This window comes from Streptopelia decaocto, assembly GCF_964273445.1.
Source record: "Streptopelia decaocto genome assembly, chromosome: 14".
Lineage (NCBI taxonomy): Eukaryota > Metazoa > Chordata > Aves > Columbiformes > Columbidae > Streptopelia > Streptopelia decaocto.
Window position 1 is genome coordinate 5,407,966 of NC_138669.1, and position 24,311 is coordinate 5,432,276.

The following is a 24,311-nucleotide window of genomic DNA, read 5'->3' on the forward strand; positions in this document are numbered from 1 at the left end:
TAGTGCCCGCGGCACCGCCCGCCGCGCCGCCCCCGCGGCTGCAGGGCTGGCACGGCTGGGCCCGACTCGGATCGGCTGGGCACGGCTCGGCTCGGGTCGACGGGACGAACCGCGAGTCGCTCTGCCCCGCCCGGTCCCGCAGCTGCCGTCGCACGGAGGGTGCTGGGACCGGGTCCCGCGGGACAGGACGGGACCGCACTCTGCCCCCGCCCTGCGCGGAGCCGCGACTGCTAATTACAGCTAATTATAGCCCCGGGACTGCGGCCGCCCCACCCTGCCACGGCCCCGGCCCCGGCCCCGCTGCGCTCCTCGGGCCGCGCTGGGACGGGTCTGGACCGGCTGGGGCAGGAGGCGCTCTGAAGGGGAGGCGGGGCACGGGGGCTGCACTGGGCGTGGGGCTGGTGGCAGGGGATGTTGGGACCGGGGGCCCCAGTGTCCCTTAGGGATCCCAGAGCCCTCTGCAGAAGGGGGGCTTGGCTGCAGCCCCCCCACCCAGTGCCCCCTTCCCCACCGACGCTGGCACCCCACATCTTAGGGCGATGCCCCCGGCCTGGCACCTCAGGTGTTTGCTATGCCGTGGCCGCAGCCAGCTGACAGAGCACTCGGAGGCTGTATCGAAAGGATTGTCTTTATTAAAAATGGGCAGGTGGAGTTTGGCAGAGTGGGCAGCAGGCAGGAGGCAGAGTCCCATGCCCTCGCCCTGGCCAAGTCCCTGGGCACCACCCCCCAGCGGAGCCCAGCCTGACCCAGCATGGCTGGCTCAGGAGAAAGACAAAGTCGTTACAGATCTGTGTGCGGTTTGCACCAGGCAAACGCCTTTGCGCGGCACATCCGGCGCTGGCACAGGCGGTACCGTGCTTGCTGCAGCAAGAGTCCTGCTCCCCAGCCAGGACGCCGCAAGGGGCAACCCCAGGACTCCCTGTCCCTTCCTCCCAATGAGACGGCAAAGCTGCCACCTCAGTGGGGGCTGCCCCACGGCTGTCAGGCCCCCCGCGGGGGTCAGGCTGTGAGATGGGAACCGAGCAGTTGGGAGCAGGGAGCAGTACACCAGCTGAAGCCAAGCAGCCAGTCAGGTCCTCAGTGCTCGGGGCACTGCAGGATGTCATACTTGACGTAGCCCACCCGGTCCACCTGGTAGCGCGGCGTCATTCTCCAGTAGAAGCTGCCCCGGCAGAAGTGGTACTTGTCTGGGTGAGGAGGAAGGTGGAAGGAGTGGAGGGTCAGCAGGTGGCCAGCCATGCGGGGATCCATCCCAGCAGCCACTCGAGGGGCACATGAGGATCTGGTCCCCTTATGGGCCCTGCCGGCCCCACCACAGGCACTGCAGGGCTGACGGTGTGCCCTGCCCCAGGGCCGATCCCCACGGTGCAGCCCCTGCCCTGCACTGGGTACGGAGGGGCAGCTTCTGTCTGCAGGAGATTCAGGGCAGCCTGGGGGTGACAGCACGGCCCCCACCCAACGGTCCCCACTCACCTTGGTAGAGGAAGACATTGTGTGCATCGAGGGGGACACCGGTGAAGACATCGTCGGTGGCACGGGGGTAGCCCTTGTCCACCCTCTGGACCTTAACATCCAACCTGTGGGGAGAGAAGAGCTGTGCTGAAGGCTGCTGGGATCCCCCCGCCCCAGCCCCTCACTGCAGGGAGCCAGCGGGCACGCTGTGGCAATCCAGAGCTGCTCACCTCCAGTAGCTCTCCCCACTGAAGAGCAGCACTTTGCCGCGGCCCCGCTGCAGGGCCCCCGAGATGCGGGCAGCTTCCTTCCCGATGCCCAGCTTCTCGATCCCGCGGGGGCCCTGCACGGTCTTGCCAGAAAACACCCAGAACTGCCGACCTGCAGCCAGGAGAGAACATGAGAATCAGCTGGCCCCGAGGGTGCCAGCGCAGCACCAGGGTTGAGTGCGGCAGGAGCAGAGCTCACCAGCGAAGAAGAAGACCCTCTTGGTGAGTACATCCTGGAAAGCAGCGTCAATGACAGCTGGGAGGCCGGGCCAGGTGTCTGCAACGGTGAAGGCACCCTGGATGCCTGACTTCCAGAAGGATGAGTGGGTCCAGTATTTCCTGGAGGGGAAGGTCAGCTGTGCTGGTAACCTTGGCCTGGCACAGCTCCCTGTCCCCCACACCCCTGGCACAGCCCCATGTCCCTCTGTTCCCCCTTGTCACCCTGGCACTCACCAGGGCAGGAGGTGCTGGGCACTGCCACTCACCCGTCCTTGAAGAAATGCAGCTCCCCATTGATCTCTGTGATGGCATCAAAGTTCTTCTCCATGCAGGCATCCTGGCTGGGATCCACAGGAATGGGCTGGGCTGTGGGCTCCGGTGTCTGCTCTTCTTCCTCCTCCTCAGTGGTAGAGGCACTGCCAGCCTCAGTGGGCATAGGCTGGGGCTCCTCGGTGGGCACGGGCTGGGGCTCCTCAGTGGGCACGGGTGAAGGGGCAGTGGGCTCAGGGCCAGAGCCACGACCTTAGCAAAACCAGGGGAGGATGTAAGGCTGGGGGCTGGCCCAGCACAGCGGGACCCCCACCTGATCAGCTGCAGTGCAGCTGCTCACCGTAGAGGTACTGGATGCCCTGGACATCATCTGGGTCCAGCTGGAAGTCCTGGACGTAGCGGTACATGGGGTACATCAGGGCCTCCCGCACACTGGAGTGGTCCAGCCCCAGTGAGTGCCCAAACTCATGGGCAGCCACCAGGAAGATGCTGTAACCTGGGAGAAAGTGCTGGTGAGACAGGACGCACTGGCCAGGGACTGTGACACCCACAGGGTGGGTCTGGAGGGCACGGGCAGGGGGGCTGGTACCTCTGTCTGGGCAGAAGCCCCACTTCTTGTCGGTGTCATAGTTGCCGGTGGTGGCACACCAGAGCTTGCCGTCCTGCCGGCCCTCGCTGGTGCAGGCACTGTACGACTGCCCCAGGAAGGTGAAGGGGAAGACACACGGGTCCCCCTGCGAGTTGCCGCCAATCACCGCCGTGTCTGCAGCAGAGTGTAGCGTCAGTGGGGCTGGCCCTGGCCATGCCAGAAGAACCCAGGACAGCTCCAAAAGCCCTTGGGAGCCCACCCTGTGCACCAAGGCTGGGGATCAGCCACCCTGCGCACCCCTTCCCACTCGCACCTCGGTTGGGGCAGAAGCCGTATTTCTTGTCCTGGTCGAAGTTGGCGGTGGTGGCACACCAGCGGTAGCCGTCGGAGCGCCCGTCCGTGGTGCAGCTGTTGTAGGAGGTGCCGTCGAAGATGAAGGGGAAGACGCAGGGGGACCCATCGCTGTTGCCACCGTTGGTGTAGAGGACTGCAGGGCGAGGAGGGGTGAGGGTGGCCCCCAACACCCATGACACCGGGCAGGGGCTGCAGCCACGGCTGCCACTACTCACGTTCGCTGGGGCAGAAGCCGTATTTCTTGTCCCGGTCGTAGCTGGCGGTGGTGGCACACCAGGGCAGCCCGTCTGTGCGCCCCTCTGTGATGCACCGGGAGTAGGAGTGGCCCTCGAAGATGAAGGGGAAGTGGCAGTCGGCCCCATTGGCATTCCCGTGGCGGGTCTTCACCACTGCTCGAGACAGGGGCAGCTCAGTGACAGGGCTGGGGTGGGCACCACCAGCCCCTCCCCTGACCCGCCAGGCCCTGCCCTTACCTAAGCCAGTTCCCAGCGTCCAGAACTCATCGTCATCGAAGTGGGCATCGCCCTGGATCCCCCGACCCGGAGGAAAGGCATGCGCCAAGAGCCCATCCTTGCCATCAAAGGGGTACCCGTCCCCATGCTCTACAGGAACAAGCACTTTCAGAGCCAGCCCACTCAGAGGAGCTCCCACATGCCCCGCACACACACGGACCCTGAGCACATGAGCCCTGTGCAGCCCCTGTGTGGCCGGAGGGACACGGGTGAGACCTCCAGGCAGGGCACATGTCCCCGTGGCTGAGCCGGGTCCTGGCCTTGCTACGGGACGTCACCTTGACTGCCAAACATGATCATGATGTCTGCCTCGCCGCTGTATATTTGGGTGAAGGTGAGGGGGGTCACGTCGCTCCACACTTTGAACGCCCGCTTGAAAGCATCATCGATGACAGCACGGTCCAGGTCAGGGGAGTAGTTCATCACCCTGCAGGGGGGTCAGCACTGCCAGGTCCCAGCTTGTGCCACAGGAGTGACTCTGCTCTGGGCATGCAGCTGGGATGTGTCCCCATCCCGGGAGGGGACAGCAGTGCTGGCACGGCTGGGCAGAGCAGCCGGCCACTGCCCTTGGGCCAGGGCTCAGATGCTCTCCCAGGCACCAGGGAGCAGATGTTGCCCCTGTGCCGGCATGGCCAGCTCTGCTGAGACCCGGCTGCGCTGCCTGGCTGTGCCGAGGCTGCTGCCCTGCCTGCACCCTCAAGCCCGTCTGCATCGCCTGAGGACCATCGCCCCACGGGCATGAGCCTGATCTCCTGGGGCAGAGACTCACCGGTACGTCAGGTCCGTGTGTTCCCACTTGAGGTCCCCCTCGAAGGTGAGGAAGGTTCCCACGTCGGGGACACCGCAGCGGGGGGCTCGCATGGCCTCCAGCGTACCGGCGTCCAGCTCCCCTGTCTCCTCCAGGCCCAGCTGCTTCTGCATCTTGCGCAGTGCCTTGCTCAGGGACACCTGCTTGTCACCTGTCCTCGCCTCCCCCTCCGTGGTGTAGCCAAAGCGCAGCAGGTAGCTCTGGGGAGGAAAGGCACCAGAGGGCTGAGCAGGGCAGGAGGGGGCTTGGGCAGCTCCGGGCAGCGCATACCCTGGCGCTCACCCCCAGGCCAGGCAGCCCCGGGGCACAGGGGGACGGGCAGCACTGAGCTTGGCCCACAGCGCCACGCTGCCACTCCAGGAGCTGCTTGGGGTGCCAGGAGGGGCAGTCTGGCCGTGCTCCCCTCACCTCGGCCAGCTCCACATCTGACAGGCCACTGAGCAGCTCTCCAGGGAAGGTGACCAGTGCCCGTGGCTTGTTCTGGAGAGGGGCTGCGCCACAGGAGAGGGCCAGCAGCCCCACGGCCAGTGGGGCCAGCAGGACAAGGGCCATGGTGGTGGCAGGAGGGCTGTGGCTGTGCTGGGTCCCTGCCGCTCTGCTCCTGGTGCCGCTGGGCTCCCACTCCTATTTATGCATCAGGGAGGCAGTGAGTCACGCTCAGACCCCCCAGCGCCGACTCACGCTTCCTTCCCACGGTGACGAAACGCACACTCAGGCTCCTCCGTTCCTGCCTTAACTGTTTCATCACCTTGTTTACTAAACACGCTGGGTCCCACAGCCACGCACGGTGTGAGGGACAGTGGCCGGGGGCTGTGCTGGGGTGCAGCACAGCCCGGCTGCCCCATGGCAGGGCAGCAGCGAGGGGCATCGTCCTGCCAGCTCCACGGCCGTGGTGGCAGCGGGGACAGCAGTGGGTCGTGGAGGCCAGACAGGCACTCGGGACACCACAGCCATGTCACTGCACCAGCCGACACCAAGCTTGCTAGCTGAGGGCTGATGCTGCCGGAGCCGGAGCTGTGGGGCCAGAGCAGCTGCCAGGGCTGCACAGGCAGAGCTGGCGGGAGAGCTGCCCAGAGCCCCGGCACCAGCATCTCCTCTGCGCCGGAGCTGTGCACTAGCGCTCAGGCCCTCACCGGGACACGGCGTCCATCCCCACATCCCCACCGCAGCTGCATCACCCTGGTGGGCAGAGCACTCCTGGCACAGGGGGTCCCTGTGGCTTATCACCCCATGGCTACTTCCAAGCCCCTGACGGTGCCGTGGGACATGGGGTGCCCTGTCCTTGCTGTTGGCTGTTTCGCAGGGCTCTGCTGACTCAAGTTCCCTGGCGCAGCACAAACCTCACCATTGGCGTGTGTTTTCCTGCTTCTCCCAAAGTGCCGACGCTTGTGGGAACCCGAGTGGTGAAGGGGAAAGCAAACAGGGACAAGGAGTGAGGGGAAAACAGATGGCAAAGCGGAGAGAAAGGTGCAGTGTCAGCGAGGGAGGTGGGAGGGCCAGTGCAGCCCAGCAACACTGCGCAAGATACGGGTCCCAGGACAGGTCGCCCTACCCCAGCTCTTGCTAAGCCCAGCCTTGCGGGATCTCCCTGAGCCCTCAGCTGTCCCCAGCAGGACCATCTCCCCAGCCCAGCCCTGTTGCTGCTCTGCGCTTCCTGGGACCCCAGCCTGTGCCCCTGCAGCCACCCCCTCCCTGCATTGCCCTGGCTCTGGCTGAGCCAAACACACACCGGGGCCGCAGCCAGGCACTCACAGGCAGTGCAAGCCCCCCCGGGAGGAATCAGAGCTGAGAAATTGCGGGGTTGCCTCACTCCCCGCCACAGCCATGCAAGAGCATCCCTGGTTCCCACGCGGAGGAAATTGCCCCATAAGCATCCGCTGTCCTGCGCCCCGATGTGACAAACACGTCTGGCCCATGGTGCCCGCACACAGCCCCCTCCTGCGGGACGCAGGCCATGGACCCCTCAGCCAGGCCACCCCCACTGTCTCCCCCCGGACGGGGTCCAGCCTGCTGCCCCTCATGTGCGGCCCAGCTCCTTGCAAGGCAGGAGGCAGCAGCTCCCCATGTGAGGATGGGCCTCTGCCGAGGTGTCCCAAGGTCCCTGCGCAGCGCTGGCCGGAACGGGCTGGGAGTGAGCAATGGCAGCAGGAGCTGAGAGCCACGGCCACGCACACCACGCAGCCCATCCCGCCAGCCCCCATGTGCCTGGCCCCGGCTGGCTCTGGGGTGCACTGGTGGGTCTGTCGCAAATGGCCCCAAGCACCCTCGTGCTGGACACCTGGGGTCCTAGGGGGGCTGCTGGCCACCGCTCTGCCTCTCGGCCCAGCCTCTCCCACTGACTCATGGCCCCGCTCGCCAGCTTCCTCATGGCACCAGCACGGGGGAATTTCTGGTGACTCTCTGGAGGCTCCGCAGGGAGCAGGGGCAGGGCTGGGGCAGGAGGGAAACCCCCGCGTCTGCAGCACCAGCAGCCTCAGCGCTGGGCAGGGGAACTCCACGGGGACGGGTTGGCACTGTCAGCATGAGCCCCACAGGCACCCCTAGCCCTGCACGGGGCAGCTCTGGCCAGGAGCTCGTTATGGCACATCTCCCGGCACTGACAGGTGCCCGGGGTGCTCAGGGCAGCTACTGGTAGGAGAGCGGGGTGCTGGGGAGCAGGGACAGTGCAGGGGATGGCTTTTGGCTGCCAGGGACATCAGGGCCACCGAGGGGCTCTGCCCAGCCTGTATCTGCACCGGGGCCCCGTTTGCACCCAGAGCCCCGCAAGGACGAATGATATGGAAAAACCCACACAGACATCCTTGGTCCCAGCTTCTACCCAAGCCACGAGGCTGGCTGTCACCACCACGGCTGCCGAAAGGGGAAGGAACAGCCACGGCAGCCCCTTCCCACGCCCTTACTCATGACCACCATCAGGCAGACCCCCGTGGGAAACTGCTCTGGGACCCTGACTGGGGTGGCCGCCTGCCTGGGTCCCTGCCCACGGAGCTGACGGGACATGGTGGCACCGCTGCCATGCTGTGGGTCTCCAGATGGGCCAGCAGCAAGGTCTGGGGGTCCTGCATGGAGACAGGGACCCCCGAGCTGAGCCCGGACCCTCCCCAGCTCCATTCCCCCAGCTCAAGCAAGCAGAGTGGGGCTCAGCTGGGGAGGGTGCTGGCACCAGCCGGCCAGGGGAGAGGCCCGAGAGTCACAGTCATGGGGTGCACCAGGGTGGCAGAATTGGAAGCAGAGCCCAGGAGCGGGTGGGCAAGGGGACACCCAGCTGTCACAGTCACTGCCCCGCAGCTGAGCACCCAAGGAGATGCGCGGGGAATGGTGGGGGATGCGGGAGTGAAGGGCAGGTCCTGGCAAGGGCCAGGCAGGAGCGCGGCGGTGTGCGGTGGCAAGGGGAAGCGGGGCTGAAGAGAGTCAGCATCTTGTGCGGGTGAGACAGCACCGGGTCGCGGAGAGCACAGCGCTGGCACCGTGGGGAGGCACGGCCAGTACAGAGGGCAGGGACCGCTCGGGCCTGGCAGACCCCATGGCACAGCCAGGAGCCCTGGCTGCCAGGCAGGGCACCAGCATGAGCCCCCAGCCCCAGCACAGCACCCCAAGTCCAGTGCTGCCCCATGCCACAGGCTCTGCAGTGCCCTGCGCCCAGGGAGCAGAGCTGCCACCCCCGCCAGCACCCGCCTGCCCCACGGCGCACTGGCACCAGGATGCTTGGCGTGGGAGCAGGACTGAAGGCAAAGGGACCAGCTCTGCGTCAGAGGCTTGGAAGCTCCACTGCTCCTGCTCAAGGGCTCCAGACAGAAACAACATTCCTGCACACGCTTCCCGTATCTGCTGCCCCGCCGCCGGGCCGTGCATGGGCTGGGTCACATCCTCCAGCTGCGCCCAGGACCCTTCTTGGCAAAGTGTGCCGCATGCCACGGCCCCGCGCGCTGCCGGCCCCGCTTTGCCCCGTTCCACGTGTCCCCTGCTCTGCGGGTGCACCTGCTCACCACCCTGCCCGTCCCTGCCAGACTCTGCCTGCCGGTGCCTCACCTGGGAAACTCCCCACCCCCTCACTGGCTTCTTGCAAATTGTTTGCCCGTTTGCCCAGGCGGGAGGCTCGTCCTGTCCCCAGCCCCAGTACTGCTGCTCCCCACAGCTGCTCATCTGGGTGAGGATGAGGAGGATGACGCAGCCAGTGTCACCTCTGCCCTGCGGGCACTGAAACCAGCGCTGCAGTTTCACCACACAGCAGCACCAATCCCAGCTCCTAACAGCACATGGTGGATCCCCCGGCTGTCACACGGCACCCAGGTGGGTGGCATAGTCACCCCCTGCATCAGGCTGGGACATCCCCCCTCCACACCTTCCCCAGCCCCTTGGCACCCTGCAAAACCCCATCTGCTGGGGTTCCCTGGGGACGCTGGAGCCGGGATCTCCCACCTGTGCTCTGCTCCTTGGGGTGGCGGGGCCGGCGCCCGGCCTGCCAGACACAGCCGTGCCGATGACGGAGGGGACCCTGCGCCTTGCAGAGCCTGCACGGAGCCCTCGCTGTGCAGCACAGCCCTGCACTCACCTGAGCTTGCTCACCTCTGCAGGATGGGGAGGAAACCACACTCCTGGCTGCCAGGAAGTGCTCCAGTGGGGAAATCTGGGAAGAGATTGAAGAAAGCAGCCAGCCTCTTTGAAGAAACTAGAGGCCTCTGAAATGGCCTTGGTTTTCGATCCAGATGGAAACCTGCCCAGACCGCCGCATCTGCCGGGGAGCAGCAGAGAACCCGGCAGCCCCAGGCAGCCCCAGGCTCCAGGGAAGGGCTGCAAGAGCTCCCAACACCGAGCGGCTCTTGTGTTTCATGACTTGCTTCACTCTAAACTCACCCCTTGAACCTCATCCCGGCTCAGCCTTTGCCTCCAGCTTTGACCAACCCGTGTTCCACCGAGCTCTCCCTGGCTGCGGGAGGTTCAAACATGTTGGGGGGCACAGGGGCCAGGGGCTGCTGTGGCTCCCCCAGGCTGCATGGAGCAGCACTGAGACTTTGTCACCTGCGGCGGCTTTGGGAAGGGGTGTTCATGGGCAGCCCTGCTGCCACTGTCCTCTCAGACACCCAGAGCCGTCCCCGCCTGGGGGACCCGCAGGATCAGGCCCATCTCCTGCACCCCATGGAGGCTGGGAGGGGAGCAGGATGGGGCCGGGCGGCCGCGGGCTCCTGGAGGCACAGCTGCTGCGCCGGCACAGCACGGGTGGGCAGCGCTTTGTTCCCTGGGGGCGAGATGGGCACGGCAGCTGCCTGCTAAAACGGGAAGAGCAGCAATTTGTGTGACAATGACGGCAAACCTGCCTGCCTGACCAGCGCACGGAGGGGACAGCGCGGCGCCAGGAACCCGCCGGTTGCCAGCAACAAAGCGGCCCAGGAATAAGAAGCGGGGGTTTGTAGAAGGTGAAATATGGGCAAAACTGGTTGTATTTAATTGTAAACTACAAGAAGCAGAAGGAAGAGTGGTAGATGCAACATGCTCGAATTTCAGTAAAACATTTGACAACTGTTCTAATGCTCGCTGCCAAATTAATTCAGAGCGGCTCAGTTGTCAACACAGGCATATGGACAAAGCCCAGGCAGCCAGGGATGGCAAACAGCCCGACGCCAGGAGCTGCCGGGCTGCACCACTGCAGGGTCTCCTAAAGCCCCTTCTGCAGGCATGGGTGCCATGGGAGAGGGGATGGCAGTTGCTGGGCTGCAGGGACACAGGAGTGGCAGCTGCCGGGCTGCAGGGACATGGGGACAGCGAGAGCTGCCGTGCTGCCAGTGAAGAAGGGCTGGAGAGCAGAGCCAGAGCCACCAGCCCTGGGGAGCTGCTGTGTCCGCAGCCCCATGGGCATGTCCCAGCACCTCGTGGCACAGCAACCCCACAGCCCGGCGACCTCCTCTCTGGGGCAGGGGGCACTGACCAGACCAGCAGCACAGCCAGAGCTGCCGCGGGGCTCAGGGTGGCTGTGCCGGGTCCTGGCAGGCCTGGGGGGCTGTGCGGACCAGGAGCCCCCGTGGCAGCACTGAGGCCAAGCTGCCCCGCGCGTGCGATGGGACCGGCCTGGCACCGCACATACACAGCCCGCCTTGTTTTTTTTACTTATATTTCAGTAATTTGCTGATTACCCTTTTTTAACTAACCAGCAGTGATGAATCAGCAGCGGAGGAGAGGGTGGAAGCCAGCGGCCTTGGACCATGGTTCCGAGGTCTCAGGTTCTGGGAAGGAAACCACAGGATCCCTCCAGAAGGGAAAACAACAGCCAGCAGCAGCGGAGCATCTGGAAGCGCGGAGGGGCCAGCAGGGCTGTAGCTGTTCCCGTCCAGCAGCTCCCAACCCAGCCTGGAGTGGCTGTCGGTGGCCCCAGAGCCTGGTGGCAACGGCAGCCACGGCTCTGGCTGGGCAGGATGAGACGGAAGGCAGCACGCAGCTCGGCACCATTGCTGGGGCCATGGGCGGGAGGGCACCAAGGGCCCTGGGAGCACCAGGACACACGGACAGAGCAAGGACCCTCCACGGGCAGGGTGGCAGCGGAACACATGGACAGAGCGGGGCTCCAGTGAGCCACCTCCTGCCAGATCTCAATGGGGTCAGTGGCCTCGGCCTGGCCTTTCGTCAGCTCCTGAGCCTGGGGAGAGAGGGAGCAGCTCCTGCTATCTCGGGAACGCCCCAGGGTCCATCACAGGGTGCGCAGCAGATGGGTGTTTTCCTGCAGCGCTCCCACTGCGCCCTGGCAGCGCAGAGCCCGGTGCCGCCAGCACCATGGGACGTTGCTCCCCCGGGCACACGCTGTCCTCCTCGCTGCCACCCCGGCACGGAGCGATCCCCTGGGAGCTTCCTCAGGAGCCGCTGGTGCTGGGAAGGATCCGGGCGGTGAAGCAATCTGGGGTGAAGAAAAACCCATTTCCTGCAGCAAGGGCTGTTTTGCTCAATGTTTTACAAAATGTGCTGATGCAACTGCCCGTCCCAGGTGGGATATAAACACCAGCCTGGTTGATGTGGATCCGCGCCTTGCAGCTACACAAACATTGCCAGCAATGTTTTCTTTAAAAAAGGAAACAAGGAGGAACAAACAGCGCGGACACAAAATCCCTGACTGCGGAAGGGCTCGGGTTGCGGGGGGGGCCCTGCGCTGGGCCCTGCGCTCAGCACCGGCCACCACCTAATCTGGGACAATGACCGAGGCTGGGAGCTCACGGGGACAAACTGCCATGGGTACCAGCGCTCCCACCCTGGTACAAATCAGCTTCAGATCCCCCGTGAGTCTTATCGCTTTGCTCTCCAGGCACAAGAGGTCGTGTTGTCATCTCAACCAGTTCCCAAAAGGCCTCTATCCTGGCGCTCCCCGCACCAAGATATTTGGACACACAACCAACGTGTGCCACAGCCATTTTTGGATTCTTTTAAGCCTCTTGCCGACATTTCTTTGTTTTCTTTGGCCGTGAAAGATTTCGGGCACGGGAGCTGCAATGGCAGAGCACTATCAGAGGAGCTGTTCTTGGAAACTCCCTGTTTACCCCCGCCTGGGGCCTCGCAGCGTTTTTAAAAATAGCAGGTGACCATCCCAGCAAAGCTCCTGCTGGTACAGCGCTGTGAGGCAGAGGACACGGTACCTCTGCATGGAACACGGAAGCTTTAGGAAACTTTCCACCAGTCGCGCCAGCATCAGGAGGGTCCGTGCCAGCCCCTGGAGCCACCAGCCATGGGGAACATCCCTCACCTGGCTCAGCGGCTGAGCACAGGCACAAAGAGAGGAACCTGCCAGGCCCACGGGATCCATTCTGTTCCCTCCACCCAAGAGGCAGCTTCTGCCAGGGGTTCCTCCTTGCCCCCCCAAAAGATGGAGCTTCCCCCAACAGGGAGCATGGGGATGTCCCAGCACTCAGACAGCACCAGCTCCCCTGGTCTGAGCCACGGAGAGGGGACTTATGGGGGGGGGGACAATGTCCACAGGGGCCTCTTGTGTCCTCCCAGCTTCACCTCCCTCACAGCAACTGCCAAGCTATGCAGGGTTGCGTTGAAGAGGAGAAATAGAAAAAAAACAAACCAAACCAAACCAAACGCAGCTCCTTGGTCTCTCTCAGCTCAGACTCAACAGTGATGGCAGCAGTTGGCCGGGCACAGGGACTCGGCACCTGCGTCACCATCAGGCACAGGGACTTGGCACCCGCATCACCGTTGGGCAGCGCTGCCGCAGCCTGGGGTGGGTCCTGCTGGCGCTGCCTCCCTGGGACAGGGAGGGCACGAACCTGCCGAGGGTGGATGTAATTAGCTCGAAAACGAGCCAGAAGATGCAAGTGCACCGGGATGGTGGTTCAGCAGCACACAGAGCCACTGGGACACCTTGCCCGGGGCAGGAGGTGCCGGAGGGACTGAGGGAGCAGCAGAGTCTGGGTCTGGGGGGCTGGATCCGGCCCCCACCCCTCACCCTGGAGAAGCACCATGGCCAGACACCAAGTGCTGGCCCGGCCCACCCACTGTCCAACACTGGCCCTCGGCTTTCTGGCAGGCCAGCTCTGCACTTGCAGACTGTGCCAGATGACACAGTCTGTCCTCCTGCCGCTGGCACCGCGTCAGCACCAGCTCTGTACCGGCCACTCTGGCCAGCAAGACCAGGCACCTGCCCGCCCAGAGCTGCTCTGCATGGAGCCGCAGTGCAGGTGATGCAGCCCAGTGGCCCCGGGGCCTGGCCAGGACACGCAACCTCAGCCCCACACCCAGCGAGTGTGTCCACGTACGAGGACCAAGCAACAGGCTCAGCCCAACATGTCCTGGCCTCGGGAGAGCACAGGCACAACGCAGCTCTTTTCTTCCAAAAAAACCCAACATAAAGACGTTCTCAATCAAACACTGCAGCATGAGAAACCCCAGTGAGAGTGAGGAGCCGCCTGAGCTGGAGATGGTTAAAGCTGTTGGTGCGGAGCTGGGCCAAGCCTGGGGCTCTCTGTGCACAGCTGCACGCAGCTCCAGGGCTCGCACACGGCGGGGCTGCCGGAGAGCCGGGGCAGCCGCAGGCCCCGAGCGCAGCCCTGCGAGGACACGGCGGCGGCAGCGGGGCTGGGAGCCCCGGCCAGGCCGGAGCAGGCCAGCCCGTGCGGGCGCGGGAGGCGCTGACAGTCCGGGCACCCAGCCATCCACCCGGGGTGACGGTTCAGTCGGAGGGAACAGGGGACGGCGGCTGCTGTTCGACTGCAGAACCGCCAAGACAGCGACGCTTGGGCTCCCAAGGGAGAACGAACCCGGCCGGCCCGGCAGAGCCCGGGGAGAGCTCTGAACGGCCCGGGCTGTGCAGCCACCAGGCGGGCCCGGGCCCCTCACGGAACGCCCGGCGGAGCCTCCGCAGCTCGGCCGCGCCGCTCCAGCGCCGATCGGCGCCGCTGGGCCTGCGGACGGGATCAGGAGCCGACCCGGGCCCCGTGCCCACCGCGGGCACCGAGCGGCGGCGAAGCGCGGGGCTGGGGGCACCGCGGGACAGGACAGGGCCGGGCGCGGTGCCGGTACCGCAGAGCCGCCCTCCCCGGGACGGGACGGGACGGGGCCGCTGGGGCCGCTGGGGCCGCCGGCGGGGGGGCGCGAAGGGGCCGGACCCACCCGAGACCCCTGTCCCGTCACGGCCACTTCCGCCTTCTCGTCACGTGACGAATGCAACCGGCGCGACGCCGACGCTCAGGGCCCGGGCGCCGCTTCGTGACGCCATGACGCAGGGTCACTGCACCTTCTCCATGATGCTTCCGCGGAGAAAGTAGTCCCCCGGCGGGGCGCCGAGGCCTCCCCCAGCCCGCGGGCGGCACCGCTCGGTACCGGGAGGCTGCGACGGCGGCCGGAAGGAACAGCACGTCCCGGCGGCGGCGAGCGCTCCGGCCGGGTCTGGAGCAGGGGTAAGTAGACCCGGCGCGGGGCCCGCGGGGCCGTACCGCTGCGCGGCGCGAGGGCGGGGGACATGGCGGCCGCCGTGATGCCGGCCCCGGCGGAGGCGAGGCGAGGCAGCGGCGGGGCGGGTGAGGGCGCGGGCCGGCGGGCGGGCGGCAGCGGCGGGATCCCTCGCTCTGCCGCGGCGGCGGCTCCCTCGTCCCGGCGCACCGGGGCCGCCCCGGCGTGTGCGCGCGCGCGGAGGCGGCGGGGGGGACCCCGCAGCAAGATGGCGGCCGAGGGCCGGGCGGGGCCGCGGGGCATGACGGGAGCGGGGGCGCCGGGCGGCGCCGGGAGCCCCCGGGAGCGCGGCCGATCCCGCCGGTTCCCTCGGGACCCCCGGCCATGGCGCCGCGGCCCCGCCGGCCCCTCCGCGGGCGCTCCGAAGGGCGGCCCGGCTCCCCGGGCCGGGATGCGCGCAGCCGGGACCCCCCGGAGCGGTGGCGCTGACGGCGGCGGCCTCTCCCCGCAGGTGCAGCGTAGGCGGCCCCGGCCGGGCGGGCATGGAGGAGGATGCGGTGCCGAGCAGCAGCGACGCGGCCCCGCAGGCGGCGCGGGAGGAGCCCCCCGAGAGCGGCGTGGGCAGCTCCGAGGCCGTGTCTGCCGACAGCAGCGATGCCGCCGCCCCCGGGCCCCTGTCCCGGGTGGACGATTCCGGCGTGGGCCAGAGCTCCGACAGCGCCAGGGCCTCCGGGGTACGAGCTGCTGGGGAGAGCACTGAGGGAGAGCAGCTGGTTCTGGCTCCAGAGTTTCCTCTGTGTGTTTCTGGACCCCAAGCTCCACAGCAGCTCTGCAGCTCCGTGGGCGCTGTCACCACAGCTGGGTGTCTGGAGCTCTCCTGGTAGCAGGAGCAGCCCTGGGGGCCTTGCCAGTGCCCAGGGAATTGCTCTGGTGCCTCTCCTGGCAGTTCCACAGTGACACACCAGTGCCCCTTGCTGTGCTGGCCCTCTTGACCCCATAAACGTCTCCTAGCTGAGCTCTTTTGGCCTTTTTTTTCCTGCTAGGAAGAGGTGTCAGAGAGCAGCTCCAGCACAGATGCTGTTCCCCGGATTTACCTGCCAGACTCATCCTCCATCGCCCAGTCCACCTTGGTCTCCAGTGTCTCCACTGTGAGCCAGTCCATCATGGTGTCAGAGTCCCCGCAAGTCCTGGTCCACTCCAGCGTCATCACTGATGGAGCCACCATCGTTTCAGACTCCACTGCATCCACTTCCTCAGACCTGGGCTCTGCCATCGACAAAATCATCGAGTCCACGATCGGGCCCGACATCATCCAGAGTGAGTGTGAGCTCCGGGCTGCTGGCATGGCAGAGCCACCGGCTCCCGCATCGGGCTGGGGAGGGGGCTGTGCTACGCCAGGCCTCGGGAGGCGAGGGGGAGCATGGACACGTGGACGTGTGCACCTCGATGTGTGGGAGCTTCACTTCTTGCCTTTCTACAATGGCTGGTGGGTTTGTTGAGGAGCCTGAGGCTGCCGGACGGCCCCTCACTGTGTGTGGCTGCGCCTTTGGCTACAGTGCCAGCAGCGCCGGGCAGGCTCCGTCCCTGGAACTGGACCTTCCTCATCTCTTTTGTGCCTGAACCTGGCAGAGCCGCAGTGACTCTGCAGTCCCCAGAGCATGGCACTCACCTCTCTGCTCTCCTTTCCCTCCAGGCTGCATTGCTGTGACCAGTGTGGAGGATGGCGGGGCTGAGACGACGCAGTACCTCATTCTGCAGGGCCCTGATGATGGTAAGGGAGCGCCCCAGCCCCTCTGCTGCGGAGCCTGTTTGCCAGATGGGGCTGCAGCGGGTGTCCCGAGTCCCTGGGATGCGCTGACCCTGGGAGCTTGTGCTCAGCCCCGTGCCCAGGTTTGGCTGCAGCCTGTGTCAGAGAAGTTCCTCTTCCCTCAGTTTCCTGCAGCAGAGACTCAGGCATGAATTCCAGGAATTTTTCTAAACATTTATTTGCAAGACACAGCGTAGAGCAGCTCAGGCTGGTGCCTCCTGAAGAGAGACCCTCAGCAGAAATATGCTGGGGCAATTCTACCCCCACAGTCCAAGCCCCACCATCTATGCGTCACTCTGGGCCCGTTGCAAAATTAGAGTCTGGGGTCCGCCTGCTCTTCACTGGATCTCTGCATTTTTGTCAGGCGGCTGTCAATCAAAATTCTGATCTTCAGCTGCTATTTTGCACCTGCAGCTGGAGAAAATAAGTTATTGGTAATGGGCAAAATATTGTTCTGTTTTGTCTTCTGTTCGAGGCGGTTCTGCCCCTTCCTTATCTCCGGGGCTGCAGCTCCCCTTATCTCCCAGCTCCAAGACCCTGTAGCCTATTTTATTTAGTGAAGCAGAATGTTCAGGGGTTTGCAGCTCACAGAAGTTATGCTGAGCAAACTCTCTTTTGCCAAGGGAATTCTACAGAGCAGTTTCTGACCAGGTTCTCTGAGCAGCAGGCCACCCACTAGTGCAATAGCTGCGTTGGGCTGTCCCTGGCAGCGGGGGCGGGTCAGGGTCTGCGCCCCAGCTGAGCAGGTTCTGGTGTTTCAGGTGCCCCCATGGTGTCCCAGGTGGCCACCTCGGCTCTGGCCAGCAGCTTGGCGATAGAAGCTGCTGCTGATGGACCCACCTCCACATGCCTCGAGCAGCCCGGCCCCTCGGAGCCTCCCAAGCGGCTGGAAGTGCTGGAGCTGCCGGCACAGCCAGGTCGGGCCCGAGAGGTGGACGATGGGGAGGAGCTGGAGCAGCCGGACATGGAGACCCTGGAGGAGATGATGGAGGTGGTGGTGGTGCAGCAGTTCAAGTGCAAGATGTGTCAGTACAAGAGTGTCTCCAAGAAAACGCTAATTAACCACATGAAAGAGCGGCACTTCCAGCCAGGTGTGTGCTGAGACCTGAGGAAAACTGATCTTCCTACAGATGGGCTCTGCCCTCTCTGAGGAAGAAACAAGGGGAGGAGTGTGAGCGCAAGGACATGTTCCCCGTACAGTCTGGTGAAGAGTTTTCGTTCTGTTCTCTGCGGCAGTGGGTTCAGCTCTGGCTTTGAAGAAGGGGCGTCCGCGAAAGGGGGGATCTGCTCCAAAGACTGCGGAGGAGGAGGTTGCTGAAGAAGAAGAAGAGGACGATATCATGGATGCTGGTGCTATTGATGACCCTGAAGGTAGGACATGTCTTCTCTGCATTTGACGTAGCGTGGCCTTTTCTCAGGCTCTGATGTTCTGGGCACTTTCCTCCAGAGGACAGTGACTATAACCCAGCTGAGGATGAGCCCCGTGGGAGGCAGCCCAAGTACGGCCACACCGTCCCCACGTCCAGTGAGGAGAGGCCGCGGCGGCGCCCGGGGAGGCCCCGCAAGTTCCCTCGTCTAGAGGACGGGCCTGAGGGTGAGGCTGGAGCGGGGAGCGGTGCAGGAGCTGCCGGGAGCTGCGGGGAGGGTGCGTGACTCGGCTGTGCTGTGTCCTTTGGAGCAGGAGGGGATGTGGAGCCCCTGGTGACATCCCAGAGCACACCGAGCCGCGAGCTGCAGAATGGGGAAGCTGCCAGTTCCTCTGGGCTGGAGAACGGGAGTGGCGAGAGCCTGGCGGAGCCCAGCATCAGCCAGTCCGACTCAGAGAACAAGGACCCATCCTCCAACGCCAGCCCCGAGGAGGCAGATGCGGTGCCGCGGCGGCGCGGGCGGCCCTCCCGCCGCTTCCTGGGCAAGAAATACCGCAAGTACATGGGGCGCAGGTGAGGGGGTGTGCCAGGCGGCGCTGGGCCCTCTGGCTGCTGCCCAGGGCCGGTCCAGCCCGGTCACGCCCCAGCGCTGAGCCCACTCCCACCCACAGGTATTACTACAAGTCCCCCAAGCCTCTGATGCGGCCCTACCTGTGTCGGATCTGCGGCTCGCGGTTCCTCACGCACGACGATCTGCGTTTCCACGTTAACTCGCACGAGGCCAATGACCCGCAGCTCTTCAAGTGTCTGCAGTGCAGCTACCGCTCCAGGCGCTGGTCCTCGCTCAAGGTGAGCGCTGCCCACCCTGCTCCCCACGAAGGTAGCTGGAGGCCCGGGCTCATGCCCGTTCTGCTCCTCGCAGGAACACATGTTCAACCACGTGGGCAGCAAGCCCTACAAGTGCGAGGAGTGCAGTTACACCAGCGTGTACAAGAAGGACGTCATCCGGCACTCCACGGTGCACAGCCGGGACAGGTGAGGAATGTGCCAGTCCAGAGACTGTCCTGCGGCCTGGCTGAGTGGCACTGACACTGTCCCTTCCTCTGCCCCCTTCCCAAAACGGGTCGTTTTGGTGTCTGGGTACAGGGGGGCTCAGAGCTGGGATGTGGCTCACACAAGGGGCTTTTCTTCTTTCTCTTGCAGGAAGAAGAGAGCTGATCCGGTGAGTCTGGGTGCCGTTGTCTCAGCACTGTTGTGCGGGAAGAGGCACATCTGGGTGTTCACAGCACATGGGGCCTGGTTCAGGGCGGTGTTTCTGCGTCGGCTCAGGAAAAGCAGCGCAGGTCCTGCGGTGGGGAGAGGGGGGGAAGCTGCTCAGCCCCCCGAGCTGAGCTCATCCTCCTGCTCTCCCTCCAGCCCCCAAAGCTGAACTCCTTCCCATGCCCTGTCTGCAACCGCATCTACCCCATGCAGAAGAGGCTCACGCAGCACATGAAGACACACAGCACGGAGAAACCTCACATGTGTGACAAGGTGCGGGGGGCACAGCCTGGGGAAGGGCTGGCAGTGAGTAGGCCTGGATGGGAGGTGAACGTGGCTTTGCTTTCCTCCCCCACAGTGCGGGAAGTCCTTCAAGAAGCGCTACACCTTCAAGATGCACCTGCTGACGCACATCCAGGCCATCGCCAACCGCAGGTGGGAGGCTGGCGGCAGCTTGCAGCGTGCCCTCCAAGAGCCTGTGTCCTACTCCCCCTTGCAGGGGACAGAAGGTCCCTGCTGCCCTGGTGACATGTGGCTTTGTTGTTGTCCTGGCAGGTTCAAGTGCGAGTTCTGTGACTACGTCTGCGAGGACAAGAAGGTCCTGCTGAACCACCAGCTGTCGCACATGAATGACAAGCCTTACAAGTGCAGCTTCTGCAAGTATTCCACCTTCCGGGAGGACTTCCTGGTCTCGCACATGGCCATCAAGCACACGGGTGAGCGGAGCTGCCTGCCCCGCGCCCCCACATCCCGTGCCTCACATCCGCAGTCCCTCGTGAACCCCCGCCTGACCCCATGTCCTGCAGGGGGGAAGCCTTTTGCCTGCGAGTTCTGCCACTTCACCACCAAGCACAAGAAGAACCTGCGCCTGCATGTGCAGTGCCGCCACGCCGACTCCTTCGAGGAGTGGGCACAGAGGCACCCTGAGGAGCCACCCTGCCGCCGCCGCCCCTTCTTCACACTGCAGCAGATCGAGGAGCTGAAGCAGCAGCACAGCCAGGCTCCAGCCGAGCTGGGGGCCAGCCCACCGGTGAGTGCCGCTGCCCACGCCCCAGATCCTCCTGGTGCTCCCAGCACCGCGCTGTCAGTTCTCTCTCACACAGACGCCTCTGGGCCCCATCACACACTGCATGGTCCAGGCCGCCTCGGGAGCGGAGCCCCCCGTCCTCTCGCAGGATTCCCTGGGAGGAGCCACGATAATTTACCAACAAGGTGAGTGAGCTCCCGGGGAAGGGGCGAGGATGGGGAGGAGATGGGAACGTGTGCCTGACCCTCTCCTGACCTGGCAGACGTGGCTGGATCGGCAGCGCTGGCCACGCAGACTGCGCTGGATCTGCTGCTGAACATGAGCGCCCAGCGGGAGCTGCAGGTGAGGGGCCGTGCTGGGGGAGGCTGCCCAGCCCTGCTCCACTGCAGGGGTGTCCTGCGAAAGCCTCGCTGTCCTCGGCTGAGCTGCTGTCCCCGCACAGGTGGCAGTCGTGAAGCCGGATGATTCGGGGGAGGCGCAGCCCCCCCGTGAGCCGCAGGCACAGGAGGAGGGTGCAGAGATGGACTCTAAGGAGCAGCAGAAGCTGGTGACGCTGCACGTGGCAGAGCGTGGGGACACGGTACAGGAGGCTTACGAGGAGGTGACCCTGGGTGGCTCGGAGCTGCAGCAGATCACTGTCCCGTTTGGCGGGACGGCCGAGTACAGCATCATTGCACCCGTCAGCGCAGAAGCCCCGGCTCCAGGCGCACTGTACAGGTTGGCCGTGCACAGCGCAGGGAGGCAGAGGCTCTGCCAACCTCAAGTGAGGAGCTTTAGTGGTGGGGATGAGGCAGATCCCCCCTGACACTGTCCTCTCCCGCAGCGAGGGAGAGAGCCCTGCAGAGACGTGCCACGCAGTCGTGGTGGGTGATGCCGTGATGGCAGAGGAGGCCCTGAAGGACGAGAACAGTCACTATATTGTGTCATCCGGTGCACTGGGGAGCCAGTTCCCTCCCGTTGAGGTAAGGAGCTGAGCCCTCTCCCGTGGTGGGTAGAAGTGCACAGGTGTGACTGGGTGTTTCTCCCGCAGCCCGGCAGCGGGGGCGCTGCCTTTCCCTCACCGATGGAGGGCCAGGAGGCACAGTGTGCTGGTGTCAAGTTGCCCCTGGTGCAGTGTGTCACCAGGCAGCTCCAGAAGGACTCATCCTTGTCCCCAGCCTCCGAGGGGCAGGAAGTCTCATCCCCAAAGGTCAAGTGGCCTGCGCTCCAAGGCGTGGCCAAGAAGCTCTTGTGCAAGGTTTCCACAGCCAAGAAGCTCTCATGCAAGATTTCCACAGCCAAAAAGTTTTCCTGCAAGATTTGCACAGCCATGTTCACAGGCAGAGCAGAGATGGAGAGTCACAAGAGAGCCCACGTTGGGCCCAGCACCTTCAAGTGTCCCGACTGCCCGTTCACGGCCGCGCTCTGGCCAGAGGTTCGGGTAGGTTCCCTGCACAGTCAGCCCTGGAATAAGAAGTTTGGAGAAACGGGCTCTCTGACCCCACACTTGTCCTTCTGTCCCCAGAGCCACATGGTCCAGCATGCCAGCCTGCGGCCACACAAGTGCCCCCACTGCAGCTTTGCCTCCAAGAACAAGAAGGACCTGCGCAGGCACATGCTGACACACACCAACGAGAAGCCCTTCGCCTGCCAGATCTGTGGGCAGAGGTGAGGGAAGCCGCTGGGTTGTTATTGCTTCGGGAGATCCCGTAGAGCTCCGAGGCTCCAGAGGAGACAGGACATGGGCAAAGCTGCCCCAAGCCTGCCCCTGCTAGAGGGGACCCTGCCCTGGGGAACAGTTCCTGCTGCAGGAGGACCCAGCTTTGTCTGCAAGAACTTCTGCACAGGAGTGTTCAGAACTTGGGCACTGATGGGAACGTTCTGGGAGCAGGGGCAGGCTGTGCGCCCGTGACTGGGGTCTGTGCGGCGCACACAGCCCCTGTGCTGCCTGTGGCAAACTCCACCCCGCTCTGTTCCTCCTGTAGGTTCAACCGTAATGGGCATCTGAAGTTCCACATGCAGCGTTTGCACAGCGCGGAGGAGAAGCGGCCAGGGGCAGCTACTGCCCAGCAGACCATCATCCTGAACAGTGACGAGGACACGCTGGCCACCCTGCAGAGTAAGAGGGTCCCTGTGAGCAGGGCTGGCTGTGGGGACTTGTCCAGGCTGTGGGGCAGATTCTGTGCAGTAGGTTCTGTGCAGCAGGTTCTGTGCAGGTTCGGTTTGCCCATGGCAGGGCTGGGGCGGGAGCTCTCCTGGCGAGGCACTGACTTGGGTGTCTGTGCAGAGCTGGGCCCCGGGGTTTCCCCAGGCAGGTCCCAGTTGCTGTGGGAGCAGCGGTGCTGCAAGCAGCTTAGGGCTGAAATAGGAAATGGAGTTTGCAGCCTGACTTGGGGGTTGTGTTTTGCCCGCAGTGACCTCTCGTATCCCTCGTGTCGGCAGTGCTTGTTTTAGTGTCTGACCGCGAGCAGAGCTATGAGCCTGTCTTGTGCTGCACGCTGGGGTGGGGGCTGCTGGGGAGCAGCGCTGGTGGGACCCTGGCAGCGCCCATAGACCAGCTCTCTCTGCGTTGCAGCGGCTCTGCAGGCCGGCCAGGCAGTGCTGGCTCCCGAGCAGCTGCAGCAGGCCCTGGGGCAGGAGCACATCATCGTTGCGCAGGAGCAGAGTGTCACCAGCCAGGTGAGTTGGGCCCATCAGTCTCGTCCACCCCTGTGCGGCTGTTCCTGCCAGCTGCATGGGCTCCCTCCTGGGGGCTGGCAGTCAGGCTCCCCCAAGAGCACTGGGCTCCTGCTTACCTGCAGGAGGAGGCCACGTACATCCAAGAGATCACAACCACCGACGGACAGACCGTGCAGCACTTGGTGACCTCTGACAACCAGGTGAGGGGGACACATACAGGTTCTGCACAGCTGGAGCAGGGCAGAGAGGTGGGCTGGAAATAGGCACAAAAGATGGACAAGAACCAGCCCTGTGCTGGTGTGGAGGGTGGACAGTGGTGACCATTTGGGTGTGAATCCATGTTTGCAGGTTCAGTACATCATAGCCCAGGATGGCGTACAGCACTTGCTTCCCCACGAGTACGTTGTGGTGCCAGAGGGACATCACATCCAGGTGAGCGCCAGCTGCTCCCTTTGTGTGCTGGATGGGGCTCAGTGTGGTGTTGCCTGTGGGGCTTGTGCTTGCTCTGTTCAGTCACAACTACACTCAGAAGCAGGGATACCTGTGAGCCCTAACGCAGTGTCACTGTGGCTCTTGTCCTTAGGTACAGGACGGTCAGATCACCCACATCCAGTACGAGCAGGGTGGCCAGTTCCTTCCGGAGCCACAGGTGAGGGGTGGTGTGGGACAGGCTCTGGGTGCACAGCACGGAGGGAGGGAGTTGGAAGGAAAAGGGGATTGGTGACATGCTGCAGCGCCTGTGGCTGGACCCCCCCGCTTTGGTCACCCCCTGCAGATCCAGTACATGCCAGTCTCACCGGAGCAGCAGCTCGTCACCCAGGCACAGCTGGAGGCAGCTGCACACTCAGCAGTCTCAGGTAGGCCTATGCAGGAGCTGCTGCGGCTGCCGTGGGCGCAGACACCCTGGTGTGCATGCAGAGCGAACAGCGCCCGGCTCCCCATGCACACGTGGTGGCCCTTGTGCTGCTGTCATACGCCTGGAGACGGGCGAGTGTAGAGGGGGCCCGGGCGGAGGTGACTCTGACCCCCCTCTCTCCGCAGCAGTGGCCGACGCGGCAATGGTGCAGGCGCAGGGCGTGTTCAGCGCCGAGGCCACGGCCGAACAGCTGCAGCAGCTGCAGCAGGGGATCCACTACGACGTCATCACACTGACGGACTAGTGCTGGGCCACCCCGCTGGGCAGGACCGCGGCCAGGCAGGAGTCGCCTCAGCCAGCAGTTGCCTTATTGCTTCAGGGCTGCCAGCGCTGTGGCCGTGTGCCGTGGGGTCCTGCGCGTCCCCCGCACGGGCAGCCGTCTGCAGCAGAGACTGCTCTGCAGTGAGGCGGGCCGTGCAGGACGGCGCTCTCTCGTTTGGACGGTCTTTATACCTGTTGCACTTGAGAGTCTGAAATCCCTTTTCCTGGATCGCGTCTGCGTGCGCCAAACGGGGATCAGCGTCTGCCTGGCAGAGCCATGGGGCTGAGCGCGGCAGTGGGGTGCGGTGCCAGGGCTGTGCAGCCGCGACCACGCGCTCCCTGCTCTGCAGCACCAGGGGCAGGGGCCGCCACCCCCCTTGGCTACTCTGGCCTGCGGGCAGGCACTAGCGGGGCTTTGGACTGGAGGAACCGGAGCAGGGAGGTGGAAGATACTCTATTTTTCTTCTGAAAAGATGGACTCTGCAGTTGGTTCGTTGGTGGTTGTGGGAGGGGTTCGATTCTGACATTGTCAAGCTTTGACTCTGCTTATGAATAAAAAGGGATTGAAACCTGTGCATGCATGGTGGGTCTGTGGTCCTGCTGGGTCCTGCTGCCACCCCCCGTGTGTCCCCGAGGTCCCCCAGCCCGGTTCTGGGGCCGGGCGGTTGCTGC

At 64.5% G+C, this 24,311-nt stretch overlaps 3 protein-coding genes across 7 annotated transcripts; 1 reads left to right on the top strand and 2 right to left on the bottom strand.

Moving 5' to 3' along the window:
* Positions 1-610: 610 nt before the first annotated feature.
* On the bottom strand, positions 611-5,104 carry MMP9 (matrix metallopeptidase 9). The gene is made up of 13 exons (XM_082065313.1): positions 4,882-5,104; positions 4,435-4,673; positions 3,944-4,092; positions 3,627-3,755; positions 3,369-3,542; positions 3,113-3,286; positions 2,800-2,973; positions 2,551-2,706; positions 2,207-2,462; positions 1,921-2,060; positions 1,683-1,833; positions 1,474-1,577; positions 611-1,187 (listed from the first exon to the last, which is right to left on the bottom strand). Exons 1-13 carry the CDS (start codon positions 5,023-5,025, stop codon positions 1,078-1,080), a joined length of 2,100 nt encoding a protein of 699 aa, XP_081921439.1. The 5' UTR covers positions 5,026-5,104; the 3' UTR covers positions 611-1,077.
* On the bottom strand, positions 5,025-14,646 carry LOC309446222 (uncharacterized protein; the record flags this gene model as incomplete). The annotated part of the gene is made up of 4 exons (XM_082065771.1): positions 5,025-5,097; positions 9,026-12,722; positions 13,212-14,138; positions 14,388-14,646. 3 exons carry the CDS (start codon positions 14,644-14,646, stop codon positions 12,646-12,648), a joined length of 1,263 nt encoding a protein of 420 aa, XP_081921897.1. The 3' UTR covers positions 5,025-5,097; positions 9,026-12,645.
* On the top strand, positions 14,389-24,212 carry ZNF335 (zinc finger protein 335). 5 transcript variants are annotated; one of them, XM_082065307.1, is made up of 28 exons: positions 14,389-14,471; positions 14,855-15,077; positions 15,387-15,660; positions 16,037-16,114; positions 16,912-17,241; positions 17,387-17,521; positions 17,598-17,744; positions 17,832-18,090; positions 18,189-18,366; positions 18,440-18,552; positions 18,721-18,739; positions 18,934-19,050; positions 19,136-19,212; positions 19,333-19,493; positions 19,584-19,807; positions 19,881-19,989; positions 20,067-20,146; positions 20,247-20,521; positions 20,628-20,766; positions 20,835-21,224; positions 21,309-21,451; positions 21,769-21,902; positions 22,359-22,462; positions 22,561-22,662; positions 22,811-22,894; positions 23,046-23,111; positions 23,238-23,319; positions 23,504-24,212. In XM_082065307.1, the coding sequence occupies exons 2-28, from the start codon at positions 14,886-14,888 to the stop codon at positions 23,620-23,622; spliced, it is 4,131 nt and encodes a 1,376-aa protein (XP_081921433.1). In that variant the 5' UTR covers positions 14,389-14,471; positions 14,855-14,885; the 3' UTR covers positions 23,623-24,212. The 5 variants fall into 5 exon arrangements, with proteins under 5 accessions (XP_081921433.1, XP_081921435.1, XP_081921436.1 ...); XM_082065309.1 differs by having other exon boundaries at positions 22,585-22,662; XM_082065310.1 differs by having other exon boundaries at positions 19,917-19,989.
* The last annotated feature ends 99 nt before the right edge of the window (positions 24,213-24,311 follow it).